Below are 18751 nucleotides of genomic sequence, written 5' to 3'. Positions count from 1 at the left end.
GAGATAGAAATATGACAATGTATTACTAAACTTAGTAATTATTACCAAAACATATTGTAACTGTTTAGAAGCATTTTTGTTAATTACGTCAACATTTTTTGTTAATGATGGATTGAAGGGACGCTGGTAACAAAAATGTGTCTAAAGTACACGTAACACTTCTTTTTAAAAGATATATTTCTTTTATATAAATAATTAAGTTTTAAGTGTTATTCAGATTTTTGATGATTTACAGTATTATTTTTGGTTATACAGGCCGCTCGAAAACTGGCGCACCAACTCAGTGGTGTGTGGTAAAGAGCTGCTTACATATAAAGATAAAAATAATAAAAAAATTCATTGTATTAAAGTTATTGATAAATAACGGATTTTATATAAATGATAAGTGGCAACGTTGTCTAACAGTGACCGCAATAGAATTTGAGCAACAATAAAAATAAATTATTTTTAAAACGATTTCCTAGGGAATAATTCCCAGTGTTGGCACATCTACACATTGTGATTTTTTTGATAAATTTTATATTTTTTTAAATTAAAAAAAAACTGCTCAAGCCTGATTTAAAAATAATTATTCATTGTTTTGTTAGAGAATTATTACCTAGTACGAAATATTATAAAAACATTAAAAAATAATGAAAACCAAAGAAGTTAACACAATAAGTTGGTAGCTCCAGATTTTTTAAAATATGACTTTAGGAATTTTTTCAATACTTTTTCCGTAATCTGCACTTGCTTCTCTATAACATACCACTAGTTAGTGCGCCAGTTTTTGAGCACCCTGTAAATCACAGGAAAAATCTTAAAATTTTTCCCAAAGTCATAATTTAAAAAATCTGAAGTAACAAAATTATTTTGTTAACTGCTTCAGTTTTCATTATTTATTAATATTTTTATGTTTCATACTAAATAATCGTTCCTTAGCACAATAATAAATAATTATTGTTAAATTAACTAACACTCTTTTTATCAGCAGGTTTTTGAATTTTAAAAAATTTAAATTCATCAAAAAATATAAATTTTTGGGAGTGAAAATAATTTATTTGTATTGTTGATGAAATCTTATTACTACCACAAATGTTACAACAATATTGCCACATCATATCATTTATCTAAAAATTGTTATTTACCAATAACTTTAATACATAATTTTTTTTACTATTTTTTTACCTTTTTATGTAATCATTTCTCTTGTAGACACTATTGAGTTTGTGCGTCGGTTTTTAAGCACCCTGTATTATATTATCATTTAATTCTTTATTTGTCTGTCTTTGTTTATTTTTTATGCTTTTCCCTTTTTGTTTATTATTCCCTTTTGTGATTTTTATTCAATTTTTTAATAATAGTAAGTTTGTCCAACATAAGATTATTGGCAGTCTTTATTGCATGGTATTAATGTTATAGACAACGTTTGACGTTTTTCTGATTTATCTTTTTTTTTAAAATATGTTATGTGATCTACAATATATTTTTGATTTAATTTGAGAGTAGTTGCATTAATGAAAATTTTGCATATGTCAGGTTTTTTATTCTATTGCCTTTTTTACTGTTGTTATTAGTGAACAACGTTCTTCTATCTTTTTTTTTATGACTATTGGAGTAGTTATTCTGTCTTAAAATTTTGTAATTAATGATATATTTTTTTTGGTAATTTTACCAAATTAAACCTGTACAAATTATTCCAAAAAACAAAAGAGAAATCATTTAATAATTATTCAAGTACAGGGTGACACCAACAATACTAGAATAACACTGATTCCAGCTGACTAAAGCGGTAGTCCTTAAAAAAATTCAAAATTAATTCATAATTGCATTATTCTAAGTATTGTCAAGTTCGTCTTAAGAGATTTGCTAAAATTTCATTTAGAGCTATGAGACGAAAAAGGCAAAAAAAACAACGTTAACTGAATATTAAAAAATCAAAAGAAGTATCCAAATGCTAAGTACAATTAATATTTTTGTGGCATCTTAAGACATGACAGAAATAAGCCATAAATAACTGACTCTGTATAAGGCGTCTCATTAAAAAAAGTTCGAATTGTCACTCATTTGTGAAATACCTGTATAGTACTTAAAAATAGTTTTAGTGATACAAGGAGTTTGTGTCTACAAACTCTGTGCAAATTTATTTAAATATTTTAACTGGAAAATATTATATGTTTTGCGGCCTAAAATTTCAAACAATCATCCACCGAGAGCAAATATTAGTTGAAACAGATTTCAGATCCTAAAAACAATGCATATTTCACTCGTGCCTTGACTCAAATAATCACAAGAAGAATCTTACTGTTATGAGTAGCTGGGGAAAGCGACGTTGATATGTTTTCTAAGATTAATTGGTAATTTATGTACTCACAATGTATTATTATGAAAACAGGCTTTTAATCTGCAAAAACAATCAAGTTTCAGTGCTTGGCGTATATCCACTTAGGGTTTTTGAAATTTACATGTTACGAGTATTTATGAATATTATAGTGACGCTTTGTGCGCTCACGCCAACTCGCAATAATTATAACATAGAGACGCACTGGTGAAAAGTTTTTATCAGGAATCGATAAACGCGCCGCCGCAATTAACATGTCGCCCTCATCAGGACCTAAAACGTCGCAAATTCCCTGCGTCTGTGAGAATTTCTTTGTCAATTTTAAATTCTGGAAGCAATAAATATTCACCACTGACACGTTTTAGTTGGCGAACAACGCAACTTTTATTAAGTTACAAGTGTTGGTTGATCAAATACAAAGTTTGTCTCGAAATAAACATGTAGGTGGGTATTAGGAAAGGAAAGTGCAAAATCACCAATCGATTCCTTTTGTAAAAAAGAAATAACTCGAATCAAACCCCAAGTCGGGAAAGTCTCTCCGGAGAGAGCTTGAGTTCCTCTATTGAAAAAAAAGAAGGAAAAAATGTTTTTGTGTTTGGGATATATACGATTTTAATGTTGCAAATGGTCCGCAAATTTGTGACGTGAATAAATGAAAAGCTCGATTCGAGTTGACAAAAAGAATAAGCTGCTTCGGGTAAGATAAAGTATACTTACATTTCTGAAGTCTATAACTTGAGTAATTAAGGTCCCGTCTGACCTTTGAAACTCTAAGCTGACTGTATCGTCGGTGACATTCGCGAAGATATTTTCCTGGACGACGTCACCACCCTGTAAAAGAAACATATTAGTTGCAAATAGAGTAAAACTTGAGCCAAACTATCGATTAAGCAATATATAAAGCGAAATCCCTTGCGAGAGTTAAAACTTTGAACAGTTTTTAGAGGCGCCAATTACCCCTAACACTTGTTTGATAGTGTTTCATTTTATCAAATAACAACTTCCTAAGTAGAGTTTTATACTGCCTTAGCACAACTTTAAATTTGTGTTTTTCACACATTTAATTGAAGACAATTCCAAATCAGTTTTCGGCGCCTGAGGCGGCAATAAATTCCCGCCCAAATAAAAGAATCAGATAATTTGCAACAAATTGTAATGAACGCGGGCGAAATGTGCACACAGGGAAGAGAGGAAACGAGAACAAACTGTTCTAAATTACAGCCGGTCGACACGAGACCGCAAAATAATAGTTCAGTAACTAACAATTCGGTTTGCGTCAAAACTGGTGATGGGACACCCGTCGGATACAAGAAATCAATAGCGGTTGAAATTTAAAGCAATTAACAACAACGCTCCAAACACGAGACTAGTGGATTCCAGAATACATTAATTCATTTTATTCGAAAATTCAAAACTCTCTCTGCCATTTGACGCCATAATTGAACAAAGATGCCGACGAGATATAAATTCCTCTTTTAAATTTGATTAAACCGTAATTCAATTGGATTTATTTAAGCGCCGTGAACAAGACGAGAATTCCTGATTGTTGACGCGATGCGACAAAGGCTGCCTTATTCCCTTATTGCACCGAACACGAATTACTTACTACATTACTAAATAAATTCAGAAAACACTTTTTTAAAACAGAGAACCATTCGCGTCACACTACACTATACGAATAGTTCCCTATTTATTGTCCTGATGAAGCCCAAAAAGGTGGTGAAACGTAGACAATAAATCATCTACCAAAAAATAAGCTTCTCTGCATTCCCGAATAATTAATCATACCTTAAGTTCTGATTAGTGTTTTAAGTAGTTTACATTTTTATCTATCTGGTAGGTATAACAAAATTTAAAAAAAAAGCAAAAACAATTAAAAAAACAAAAAAAAAATAAGTTATTGAAAGTATTACACAAAATGCTTTGTCTATTTGTTCTTGCTTTATTTTATACAGGGTGACTTGTTATCTCTGTTAAGTGCAAATTAAGTGTTTTCATGCTGATTATACAGATAAAAAAATAGTGCCGCTTATAAATAAAATCAAGAACAAAAAGATAAAGCTCATTATGTTAAATTGTCCTTTTTTCAAAATTTCATTAAAGATAGTTTTTAATTTTTAACTCATTCTTATTATTTTTTAATAATAAAATGACGATATTGTCATTTAAAAAAAATAATAATGACGTCACAACTCAAAAACAAATGCTATTATAAATGCCATTGTGATGTCAAAATGTAGCATTTAAAAAAATTAAATCTTCCGAAAGTGATTAATAACGAAGATATGAATTTTATGCGTTACTCTTGGTTCAGTCTGTACATTGAAAATGTCTGTTTTTGAAATCGTTAACAAATAAATAAAAAAAAACAAAGTAGCAATTTTACTAGCAAAGAAAAAAACACTTTTGTTCAATATTTTAAAGTAACATAAGAGTGTAGAAAAGTTATTTGAAATAGAGAAATGGAGCATGAGCCCAAATTGCACTAAGATTTAATAAATCATCCGACACAACTAGAGAAGCTGGTACATTACGAAAAATATGCGACAATTAAAAAAATCAAAAAAATATACAGACCAACAATGTTATAAAAAACAGACTAGTGAAGAACCGAATTTCGCAAATGTAAAAAATGCTAAAAATTGATAGGAAACCAATAAATCACCGAATTCGAAAGTGAATTGCTGACGATGCACAGAAGTTAAACTTGTGAAAAACAAATAAACTTGATCAAAAACAGTAATAAGTGGAGGGCCATGACATCAACATGTAAATAATTGTATTAAAATAAACTAAAAAAAAGTATAATGATATTCTTATTCCAGTATATTTTTTCAATTGCAGCAGCGGAATCCAACAGTCAAGGAAAAATTATTGTTATGTAAATATTATGTGATTTTAATTAAAGCACAAATCATTTATTATAAAATTTCTATGCGTCAAAATTGCAGCCGCCCAAGTCTTCAAATGCACAAAAGATATAACACTCAAAACAAATCAATTGCTTTGGCCTGAAAGAAAACGATAGATTTCATTTTTTTATAAGAAATAAGAAAAAGCCATTTTATCCAGTAAACACGAAACATGTATGAAACATATAAATGGATTACTTATTTGTTCAAAAATGAAACATTCCCAAACCTCATTTCAAAAACGTTCCAAAAGTACATTTCATTAGTTTGATTTTAAGAAGGTTCCAGAAATATTTTTTATGGTTTTTTTATTACGCGCGTTTCTTTGTAATTTAACGACTTAATTAGTACTTACTTGACGTGATTGTTGAAATATTGGAAATAAATGACATAGAAAAGAGTGCTGAAAGTGTGATAGAGGATATTTGTATATCCAAATATTAAGTATGTAAATGTTAAATTTTTCAAACCGTTTTAATTCACAATTTACACAATATTCAACTTTTCTAAGCCTGCAATAACTGCAATAATCGCTATTCTCAAAACATGTTACATGTTACAAGTTACCAAACAATCATAATGAGACCGAAGTGATTACAAATTTTGACACTGTAACAAAATCGCCATTTAAAAAATATGCGGAATTATTAAAATACAGCTCATGCTGAAATTAATTGGAGGCGCAACACCAATTAGCAAGAAAAAAAATATTTGTCACAATAAATTTTTTTAAATATTATTTTTCGAATTTTTTTTGTGTAGCTGCCTCTGAAAACAAAAATATGTGAAAAGAACTAAAAAGAATCTTCCACGCTAAACTTACCAAAAAATACTCTTTGAAGGTTATTGAAAAAACTCGTAAACAGATTTTCAACAACTTCTTTAACACTATTACATAATCACTTGCTGATTTGAAGAAACTGTCGTCTTATGTTTCTTACGAATCCACTCTTCAATATTCAAAAAGCTAAATTAACAAACACATAAATCAAGCATTGTATGCAAAATTTTGTTTTGTTGAATTATTATTTCTTTCTGTTTTTTATATTGATAATATATTATACGGAATGTTTATAGGATCTCAGGTGGTTCTAAAATGTAAATTTATAACATTTAATTATTTTATTTTTATGAAATTTCTAAAAGTACCAATTTTTATCAACTCAGGCAACGCATATACTAACATTATTTGTTTTTGCTTGAAAAAAGCGGCAAACTTTTAATACCTACTCCGATCCTACATTCATTTATAGATAGATTGTAGTTCCAAAATATGATGATATTGCTTAATGTTTCTTCTACTATCCCAAATGTGATATGAAATACACCATAGATAATTCTATGAAATGTTTCTGGTAAAACATATCAAAAGTAGGGTGTTTGTTGTGTTTATCAACATAATTGTGTTCTAAGGTAAAATGGTTCATGTAACAAAAATTGATTTTGGTAAAGTTTGCAACACTAAAAAATATTTACTGGGTAGTAATTAACAATCTTTGAGATACATTTTAAAACATAAGATTTTTATGGAGATTTTTCCTTATTCTTTTACAATACGCTTTTATTAATGAATTTCGTGATGGGATCTTACTTAAAATTACATTATTGCATTAATAAATAATGAGGGGAAATAACGGATGAAAACCTTGTTTGTCTTCATTATTTTCCTTCATTATTCATATAAAAAGTAGGTAGGTTTACGTTTTGTGAAATTGTTTTTATTTTAGAATAAATTGGAAAAAAGTTTTCGAACAGCACAGTATATTTTAATGAGGTGAACAGGTCTCATATCGCATGAGAAAGTTTGCAGAAATTGCGGTTTTTATTTTCGTTCGATGTTATTTTACCTGTAACGAGTAGAGTTTTTATGACACAGCAAGCAAATAAAAAATTAGTTTCATCCAATTGTAATAAACATCCTGTTTTCAGCGCGTGAATAATTCAATTTACTCACCTATTTTTTCGCCCCATCGGTTGGTTGTTTTTCAGCATCCTCAATTAATCGAATGAGATTAATTTACTAGTCCCGATGGCGCAAAGCCACTTATCACGAGACGAAATGTTTGGGCTTGGCACGACTCGAGGAGATGTCTTTGAAGCCATTGTAGGCAAACTATAGAGTCTTTATCAAGAAACAGGCAACGTGCGATGAAGGCACAAGCGACACCGAATTCAAAATCGATTTGTGCTAGCGACACAAGAAACAAAGCCGGCAGAGGTGGAACGAAACGCTTCAAAAAATATTTAAAAAATCTCCCGTCAGATCGTGTTTAATTTCCGCATTCTGTGCGATGATGGAAGTGGAGCGTAAGAAGAAAGATATCTCGAAAAATTACAATAGATGTTTGATGAAAGCGATGCATAATGCACGACGTGGATAAGCAAATTTCGGTATTTGCTCAGAATCTATGAAAATATAAGCTTGATACCAAAGAAGCTTGAATGAGGTCACGCTTGTAGAGGTGTGAACTTCGTCAGCGAAAAAGCATCCACTAAAATATTTAAATCCGATCTCTCAAAGCAAACACATCATTGCGTAAAATTATTCCCGGGAACTTTTCACCTGTTTCCATAAAGAAATGAACTGAAATAATCAGATTGTTTCCGAACTCGTTCATCCACCAATGAGTCTTTGAATCGCTCGCTCTCCTTTGAAATTTTCAATCACCAACCGTATTAACAATCAGCGAACTCGTTTCGGCCATATCATTGCACGATTTTTCTACCCCATAACTAGATTACGTTCTGTCTCAGTTGTTTGTATCGATTTGTTTTCGCATATCGTGAGCAAATAAAGTAGGTTCCATTTGTTAATGCAGTGGGGACGTGCAAGACACATCTCGCTATTTTATAAATTGTTTGTAGCTATTTGCTTAATTGTAATATAATGGCTTCTATTTGTACTATCTGGGATTAAAATCAACCTTCGAGAAATGAAAGATAATTTCTATTGTGTGTTCAATTTGTATTTGAACACGCAATGAACAAATGTTAAAATTGGTGGATGCGCCGGGCGAAAGCCGTTCCTTCACAATTTAAATTAGGCGCTGTTTCGTAAATTCCAAAAAAATCAATAAAGATTCAAACCGTGGCGGCATGAATGATTCAAGAGTGGGCAGTCGATGCAAATTTGTATTTTAATCGGCACTTTCCTCCTCCAGATAATTCAGTTTGGAGTCCGTCGGCAAAATATTTGAAAAACCTCTGCCCATAAAGCCTAAATTTTTTGCTCGAAGCTCTTTTCCTCGCCAACAAAAACATATATTTATTAGGGTAGTGGTGAGCTTTTTCGTAAGACCTCTCTCGTCGAGTATCTTATTTTGTGGCAATTTTTCGAGTAAAGCCCTCAGCTTTTTGTTCAAGTAGTTGGCCTAATACGCAAAACTAATTAACGTAATACCTCACGACTGTCTTTTTAGCCGAACCACAATACCACATTACTGTACAAAGGTGGCAGAAACATGCCAGTCCGTCTAAACAACTCGATTAAGTTCCAGCCGGCTTAGCCTTTTGATATGTATGTATGTTAATAATTTCATAGCGCTTAAGTTTGTTTTGGGTCCGAACCATTATCGCAATTCGTTGGTTCGCATTAATTTCGTTTCATTACGCGGATATCTGACCCATCTGCACCGCAATTTTCTAGTCGAAGGAATGACTTAGGAATAATTGGTTTTTCAGGCGGCACAGGTGTCACTGCGGATTTGCATATTTCAGGCCCTGTATCGGATTAAGCATCGAAAATCTGTTACGATTATAAATCGAGGTTAAATCGGCATTAAAAATTCTTCAAGCGGTAAGCGCTTAACCCTTTTATCCTGCGCCATGTGTAGAAACTTTGAAATTAATTACAGTATCGAGTTTTAGTTTTTATTAGATTATCCGAACGCCATCACTTGCATCTTCGAATAGTGGACCGGAGCGAGGGAAAAAAGCGCCAAGTTTATTTGAATCACCAGATTTCGCGTTAATTTGTTATGCAAATATGTTTTTTCCAGTCTCGCGTCGACGTAATTAACTTTTTCCTTGGTTTAATAACGCATTTACACGTTATCAGCCCCAGTACATCCTCTCGCTTCTTTTCATATTATGCAAATGTTTCCCCGGTATTTGTCTTGGTTCAACACGCGGTTTTTATATTAAACTTTGAGCGAAACTAAAATTAGGAAAGTTCCGCCTTTCCAATCCTCCTCAATTCCATTTGTTTTTGAAGAATTTATTATCAAAGACAAGTGTTTGCCGGATTGTAAAAACTTCAAAGTTTCATTGTGCATTCCGTCGAGAGCTTTTAATTTTCCTTTCTATTTTCAGTTATTTATCACCATAAATCCGGCTACGTAAATACGAGCTGTTTTGCTCTGTGTTTCTGCGTGCTTACACGGAGTTTGTAATAACCTTCTCAAAATTTAGTGTGCTGAAAATAAACGATATAATTGTACACCTAAACACGTTCTCTAAATTATTAACTTTTACAGTTGGAAAGTTCTGACGGGACGGGTATCAACTTCAAACCTTAATGTATTAAAGATTAGCCAAGTTCATCACGTCTGTCTCGTAGGGGGCAAAATACATCTAACGTGCCACGGGTCCATAAAACCGGCTGAAGTACTTAGGGTCACATTCAATTAAGCAAAAACGTTTTTCTAGTTGATAAAATTGCACAAAAAACCTCAGTTTTGCAATTGACGCTGTTTATTGTTTATCTTGGAATGACACTCTATTATTCAATACTTTCGATAATAAAATAATAGTTTTACAATAAATTCATGATATCTCTTCCCTTTGATTTGACATCCACCAGCAAGACAAACCAAAAAAGCAAAAACCATATAAATTAACACTTTGAAATAAGAAATTATACAGGGTGAGTCAATAGTGGATTATTTCTGACATGACCTAAAAATAGTAACTGCACTTACCACTTGGATACTTCCTTCGATTTTTTAAAACATTAATTAAATCAACATTGGTTTTTTTTGTCTTAAATAATAATCTAGTCCATAATAAACTTTTAGCAAAACTGTCAAGTCAAACTTGACAATACTCAGAACAATGTAATCGTGGATTAATTTTAATTTTTTTCAACGATTATCGATCTGGTCAGCTGGAATCAGTATTATTGTAGTATTATTAGTTGCATGTTAAGAAAAAACTTGGAAATAACCCACTATTGACTCATTGACTATTGTATTAATCATACAATTAAAGAAGAAAAAATACCTACTTAAAATATGTCATGAAAATAATTCAAGAAAAATGTGTAATGAAAATGTTTTTACTATTGCCATACTGTATCCATGTACCCAAAGAAATATTTTTCGTTGACCGTTAATCAATTTCGAAATTAATTAATTATTTTATTTAAAAAAGAATGTATTAATAGACACTTTTTTCATTAAGTAACTGTTTTCTGGATCTCGAAGTTATATACTTGCTTAGTTTGTTAATTTTCAGGAGTGATATCCATAATGTAAATGTCAAATCTAGTTCGTATTGCATTCGTAAACAATTACAAAAAATAAATATAAAGACAATTTTCTTATTTAGCTCCGACGCCATTAAATAAATTTATTAAATATTTACAAATGTCATTTAAGTCGTTTAGAAAAAAATAATGACCTGTTATTCTCAAATTAATGTTGTGCAACGTATTTGTAATGTTTTTTTGTAGTTTATTATAAGGCCAGTGGAAGAAAACAGCTGCTAAGTGTTTCCCTTTGTAAAATGTATTTTTATATTTACAATAAAGTTTTATTATTATTGTTATTAGTATTATTAAATCAATTTACTGTTAGAAAAATTTGGTTTACAAATTATAATAACATCAGAAGGCGTGTTTGGATGAACTTAGTTCAGGTCCAATGTTTTTGGGATTGCGACTTATTGAAGGCCGTCTAAGCCTAAAATAATGTTTATCTTCTAGATCTGTGTATCCCAAGCCACCGACTTTGAATAAACACATTAGCATACATTGCTCCCAATTTCTCTCTCCATATTTGTTTATATGGCCTACCGTTGCGGCATATCGGGTTTTACCGAATAATTTAATTAGAACGCAACATCAGGTTTATATCAAGAAAATATATAAGATAGTGGCAATTTCGGGTGAGAGTGAAAGGAAAATCGGCCGTGTTTAAAGGTCCGATTCAATGTAGCATAGACAAGTCTAAATTAGGGCTGTTGAAGTCCTGACAGCTTAGGTACACATTCAGGCGTCCCTTGACAACCTGAGGCCGGCTTCGCACCTCTCAAGTGTTTGCACACTAATCGCCTAGGGCTCGGTTCGAGAGCACTTTTTCTCTAATTATGTAAAGTGAGGGTTGAGATAAAATCTTTGCTTCGTCTGATTAAAGATGCTTTCACTTGGATCTTGGAGAAATAAAAGAGCGGGAATGGCGCTCGGTTGGGGATTGAATTTTGTGCGTGTTTTCAGAAGGAAAATTTTATTTGATTAGTAAGGATTTTCCGGTGAGTATAACAAGACAAACAGAGGTTCAACGATAGGGCACGTTTAGTAATGGCCACGTTAGCATTTCTTATTAATGCTGGATTTTTTTCTTCTTTGAAAAGTTTGAGATCAAGTGTGACGTTAGTGCACCAATGAATCTTTCATGGGATAATCGTTGCGAGAGGTCTTCCACAATTCCGTGTATCTATTATTAAAGGATGATAAAAGTTTCATTTCGATTTTAGATTGCATCAGTGCATAAAAATAACGGCTTTACTAAATCATTTTTATGTTATTTTTAAAAAAGCTCCAATACACGTTTTTCATCATTTTGTACATAATGCGGCTGTAAATTTTAGATAACACTATATTGGTTTCAGCTTGATGCAATATGGAATTAATGTTTTTGTGCGAACTAATTTCGGGAAATCACGGTATTAAAATATAAAAGAGCCGAATGCGCGCATTTATATAAAATCAAAATATTCACTCACAAAATGAAACTGAAACAAGAAGTGGAGGTCCTTCAAAATAGATTAATAGACGTAACTTATATGGTTCTATTATTTGCTTATTTTTCATTATATCACCAACAGAATATGCACATATTGTACATATTGTACAATTTTTTGAAAAAAAAACAACTTTAAAAAGTAGCCACTCCAGAGTTTCTACTACATGGCCAATATTTTTTTAATAATTGGTATTTTTTTTAATAATTAATAATATTGTTACTTATTCCATAGATATGAGTAGAGGTGGTACACCTTTATTCTACAAGTGGTAACTATGGTACATTGTTTCATTTAGTTATGGTCTGGTTTTTTATAAACAATTGTCAGTGTTAAAATCGGGTATAAAAGTAGTTCATGTCGTCTTAAGAGGAAAAATTGAGAAATTAAATTTACATTACTTACCCGGATTTGGACTGAGCAATACACCTAGTTAATAAATTTCTTCAATTAGCCATACAACAAAAATTCTATAGAATAAAGTAGCCATTTGGTGATTTTTTTATTCTATTTGGTGTTTTTTTTATTCTATTGCTGAATTTTTTATTCCATCGGTAAAAAAATTTAACAAAATTTCTCAATGCACCTATAAGAGAAAACGTTGTAATATACATGTAAAGAAAAGTTGGCATTATCTGCTCGTGATTCCTTTCTGAAACTCGTGCTCCGCACTCGTTTGAGAAACCCAACTTTTCTTTACCTGTATAATAAACTATTATTATTATTAACATTAACATTTCTTCAAATCTGCTGTAAAGCAAAATTAATGTAGAATGAAAACAATAAAAAATTAAAAACGTAAGCATTTTTTACACCATTGATCGATTTACATTTTTTTTCAACAAACAAACTTGAATTAAATGCTGACAAGGCAAATAAAGATATTATACATTGCATAGAAGGAAATTCTACTTCAACGTCAAATAAAGGACTTACAAACAACAAGTTACCGGTTTCAATCATAATGACCTAGATATCGAACACCATACTTCGTAAATACCATGTGATCATTTAAATTTAAAACTGGAGCAGGCTTTAATATTTTTTTAACTTGTATAATTTATCACTTATTTATCATAATTGATCAAGTTTATCAAAAAAACCGAATCTAGTAATGATCGCATGATACGTATGTCCAATTATAAGTATAATTTTGCCCTTATTTAAACAGGTCGATAAATAAACCTATACAGGGTGGCCCATCTTAGCTCCCGTCTTCTGTAGCTCAGTTATTAATAAAATTGGTCTTTTGGTATTTTGTAGTCGTTATTTATACTCTAGGACGTATTTCAGCAAAATATTTTTGATTATAGAGAGTGTCCCAAAAAAGTATGACGTTATATTTTTTCAACGACATGCTATTATTTCTTAATCTTAACACACTCGTAGTTATTTGCCAAAAATTTGTTTTGTTAATTATTTTATTGACAAATTTAATGAAGATAACTCCAACCCTGTTTATTTTTATATCATTCGATGCAGAATTAAAAAAGCATTTTTTTGTTATTACAACTGTATTGCAAATCCTAACAAATTCAGAGTTTTTTGCCAAAAACTTTAACTGTGTTCGATTTTTAATCACTAAAGTCATTTGTTATTGGCAGAAATAGTATTTAGCAAATAACTCCGAATATGTTTTTACATTAGGGTTGCAATAAGAAAAAATGTTCATTTTCTAATTCCCCATCGAATGGTATAAAAATAAACAGGAGTTCCCATTTGAAATAAGCAGAATAAAAGGCTATAATGTTTAAAAAGTTTGAAAATTAATTGTAAACACCCTGTAGATCAATAGAACTTAACTAATGTCTATTAGACCTTGTTCAAAACGTACATACTATTAATGTCATCAAGAAAACACCGTTTCTATTTTTTATTAATTTTTAAATAGTTTATTAAAGTATGTTATTTATAAATGGATATTGAGGTCTTTAAAACACGCGCGATTTTTCGAGCACGATGGCGTAGCTAGAGTGCTTGAAATAGAAACAAGTGTCTCATTAAAGACCTGTTATCCAAGAATACTTTACGTTATTTTTTATTGGTACACTTTGAAATTAATCATAAATACTGATATTAATTTTACAAAAATTAAAAAAAATGGAATTGTCATGGAATTGATGGTCATTATAATAAAAAATCATTAAAAAGATGCCATTTATTCTTCACGTTTCTTGGTTATTGATGTTGCCATGGGTACTTCCCCTTTGCTAGAAATACATTATTTTTTCGTTTTTAGTGTATCTTTTGATAAAAGCATTTTTTTTAAAAACTTTTTTTTTATACTAGGAATCCGGCTATAGAATAATGGAATAAAATAATAATAGTTGTCCACTATTACTTCTAACAAATTACGAAAACAATGATTACAAATTACAGTTTGGGCACAAAAATTAAAAAAAAAATGAAGGGCTGGTTTCACAAAGCCGGCTAATTATTAAACATTACCAAAAGCACAAAAAAACCTTTGATGGGTAGTGTGGAATTTTGCAACCCTGGGCGCCTTTTATAATTAAATGCTTTCGTCGTTGAAGCTCGCAGTTGGACATTAAAGCTCCAATTTTAATTTGAGACAGTGCATTCTTGTTGCATGCACCTCGCTCAGTGTGAATTTTATTTTCTCCCGTGCTGTTTAAATTACCTCAATAATCCTAGCTTTGTACAAACTGTAAAATATTTCATTTCCGTTTTACAAGAAGAAGCCAATTAAAATGCGTTATTAGTTTCCTACATTTTTCGCATCGAAACGAGCTAATATTGACATTAACAAGGCTAGTGACAGGCGAAGAAGCGAGCTTGTTACGGCAATAAGTCACATGGTGAGAGCTTTGTTGCTCATGGCGGCCCATTGATCTAACACAATGGTCACCAATCTCGATCAAACCGCCTCCGACGTATCCTATATATCACCCAGTGGACGGATAGTCAAGATTCTGGTGTAAAACCGCAGTACCATTTCGTTCTTTTCATTCTGTCACGACCTTTTAGCGAAATAAATGGCGATAAACTCGCCAACGGTTTACTTCGTCGCGTCAATTTACTTTAATCAAAAACTTGATGCATCCGTTGCAAGTTTGAGTATTTGACTAGGAAGCGACACTTCTTATCGGCTTGAACTCGCTCAAGCACGATTCGCTTGTTCTAAAACTTAAGAGTTTTAACGTTCTTTGTTATAACTTGTAATAATCACAAATATCCGCCAGATTTAGGCAAACTTTGACGATTTCCCTTCGGGAAATTAAAATAAACACTTCCCAGTTCGCTGGCTAATTACCTATTCAGGTTCAATACACTTCAGCGAAAACTTTCGAGAGGTGGAAAAATGTTGCTAAAGCCATTTGCTAAAAAAAGTGAACCAACGCTGACACATTCTGAGCAGCAGGTCCTGTGGCGCAACGGATAACGCGTCTGACTACGGATCAGAAGATTCCAGGTTCGAATCCTGGCAGGATCGATCCTTTTTTCCCAATTAATTATTACGTATCAAAAGTTCGTAAATAGTTGGGTGCTGCTTTAATGTAACACATGTCGTGTAAAGCCTCCAGTATCTTATCTAGTTTTTACGATTCCCGGTCATAAAACCATCCCTAGGTGGTCGTCCGGATGGCAAATAGCAGGCTTTAGACCACTTGAACACAGTCGGAATATTTATTAGGTCGCATGCACCCAAGTTAATATGTTAGAGGAGTGTTCCCACTTAGATAATTGCAGTTTGCAAATGTTGGAATAAGGAAAAACCGAAATGAAACAGACGTCGGAAACATCAATAACTGGTTACTTTTTTTCTTTGTAGCCACGGCACTTTCCAACGAATAGTTTTATTTTTAGAGCTCTCGCTCCGACGCCTTCACAATACCGTACCCAATGCCATCGCTCGGATTTAGATGTAAGAGATTTAGTCTGCAGACGACTTACTTTGATCCTTGAAATTTACTTTCTTTGATCCCATTTGTTTCGGTAATGCGTTCTATAGGCAGGATTGGAACCAAATGAAATTAACGAAAATGTAAACTGTCGGCGTTTATGAATGAATAACACTATCAGATACAGAACTAGCACTTTGGTAACTACAAATTAATTTGTTGTTCAACACACTCGCGACGACTAAAATGATAACCCCAATTATTAACTTGTTAGTCTCCAGAGACATTGGTATAGGTAGTGCGTTTTACGCGAGTCCTAAATCGAAATCAACGCACGCCTTCCCCGAATCCATAAATTTATCTGATTTATGCACCGACTTAACTAAAATTTCTAGCTATTAAACTTTAACCCACCTCCTTGTAGTTTATGTTACAATAACTTAGCTAATAAGAAATATAATCAAAAGAGCACTTTCCTAATTTAAATTTAAACATCTTTGTCTCCGCAACACAACAAGGAAATCGAATTATGTCACACATTACGTTAATAGTATATATTAAAAAACAAGTTTGATGAAACCAGTCTTAAAGCACGAATTCAGTTTCAAAAACGAGTGGCGTTAGCGCTTTTTAAGGTCTTATGAAACGATGTTTATACTATTTTTTGTAATTTGCCCTCTTTTTTCAGTTTTTAAATAAAAATTATTATTTTAGTCAATTTAGAGATTTTTGTGACGGTTGGTAATGTTTCAATTTTAAAAGTAAAAAATTGATTTAAAATTTTTGTTTTATCCAAAATTTGTGAAAAAACAAGAGTATGGATGATAATAGAGGTAATCTTTCATGAACGCCCCTTTAATTAGCAAAAATACGGTCCCGAATTTGCTCCTTGCCAACCTAAAAATTTTCGTAAAATGTTCTGTCAGATAATGGCTATTACACAATCGCACTTGATGACGTTGAGTGCTTTAAGATGCCTATTAAAGCATCAAAATGGCGGCAAATTACAAAAACATATATTCTAACAACACGACTCGATTAAAAAGAATTAAATTATCTAAAAAAATGTAAATCGAAACAGATCAATAGAATTCCGAACAAATGAAATTATTATCATTTATCTGCTTTGCAACCAGAACGCATTACAAAGCTATCGCATTAATATTCTAAACTAATGATAGTTACATTTACATGCATTATAAATCAGTTAGTTATAAATGGTTATTATTACTACTTTATTCAAGGTTTTTGGCATGAAACGACAAATTGAAAAAAATTAGTATAACCTACCAAAAAATTTTGTGCGATTCTGGATAAACAGGGTGTTCTATTCTTATTGTTACAAATTTAAACAGGTGATAGAACATTTAATTTAAGACAAAAGTTTCCTATAATTATGTATCAAAAAATACTTCGTAAGGGAGCTACACCCCCTAGGTCAATATTTAAGAAACCATTACAGATAAAATTACAAAATTTGACACAGTTGACAATCTTTATACCTCTAATCAAATCCGAGGATCAAATATAAGAAATTTGAATAAGGAGCGTCCCAAAGTAGGAGGGTGTAGATTAAAAACTACTTTAAATATTTTGACTTTAAATTTTTGACACTTTCAACAACAAAATCTTAAGTTTCATGGTTTTTTTACACAAAAACTCACCGTTTTTGAGTAAAATTAATTTAAAATTTATGTAACAGACATGCAAATTAGGAATAAACAGACTTTCGCAGCCAGAACCGGTTCTAAAGATGCCCCTTACAAAAACGGGCGAAACGTCGACATTTTCTTACAAACTGATGCAGTCTAACAACAAAAGAACCATATTTCAGTTTGGCTCTTGTCATGCTCCCTGATTTACATGCGGTTTATACCCTGTAACATAAACTTTAAATCGATTTTACTCAAAAACGGTGAGTAGTATCGAAACAACACAAGAGACAATTTTTGTGTAAAATACTATAAAACTTATAACTTTGTTGCTGAAAGTGTCAAAAAACTAAAGCCAAAATAGTTAAGATAGTTTTCACCCTACACCCCCAAGTTTAGGACGCCCCTGATTAAAATTTCTACATTTGATCCTCAAATTCGATTAGGCGTATAAAGATTATTAACTGTACCAAAGTTTGTAATTTGATTTGTAATGATTTCTGAAATATTGAAAAAAACCCACTTAAAAAACACCCTTTTAGAGGATGTTCCTCCCTTACGAAGTATTCTTCGATACATTTTTATAAAAAACTTTTGTCTTAAAATTCAATGTTCTATCACATGTTTAAATCTGTAACAACAGAAACGGAACACTCTGTATATCTTTTAAATCTTATAGAAAATCGTTAACAAAATTAACTTCCAACCTAATCTTCTCAAAAATCAACTAAAACTTAAAAAAAAATTCAGACCAAATACATTTTTTGTACTCCTATAACTTTAAGGACTGAAAAACAACCGTATTCTCAGGGTTTTGATAAATATGCAACAGTGCGCAAAAATTTGCGTTCCATGTTATATTCGAAAAAACGCTGCGAATACCGTCGAAGATACAAAAAAATGTAAGGAACATTTAGAGAAATAAATATTCTACAAAAAGATTCGGAACACCATATTTCTCTCTTCAACGATTTAGGTATTAATTAACTTCGCAATACTTGACCATCGGCAAAGTGAAACAATTCCGACTTTGGAGCCTAAACG

The 18751-nt window shown here is 31.6% G+C and overlaps 1 protein-coding gene and 1 non-coding gene across 2 annotated transcripts in view; one reads left to right on the top strand and one right to left on the bottom strand.

Annotated features, from left to right (window-relative positions):
• The window catches only part of oaf (out at first), a 95795-nt gene that overhangs the window by 66432 nt on the left and 10612 nt on the right, over positions 1-18751 (bottom strand). The window contains exon 2 of the mRNA XM_008194632.3: positions 3038-3151. Coding sequence (XP_008192854.1) covers positions 3038-3151 — 114 coding nt within the window. The remainder of the gene's footprint in view (positions 1-3037; positions 3152-18751) is intronic.
• TRNAR-ACG (transfer RNA arginine (anticodon ACG)) lies at positions 15574-15646 on the top strand. Its single transcript has one exon. It is a non-coding gene; the product is annotated as a tRNA-Arg (tRNA).

The sequence above is a fragment of the Tribolium castaneum genome, chromosome 9 (genome assembly GCF_031307605.1).
Source record: "Tribolium castaneum strain GA2 chromosome 9, icTriCast1.1, whole genome shotgun sequence".
NCBI lineage: Eukaryota > Metazoa > Arthropoda > Insecta > Coleoptera > Tenebrionidae > Tribolium > Tribolium castaneum.
Note: the sequence above shows the minus strand (reverse complement) of the source record. Positions and strands in the feature narration are given on the sequence as shown.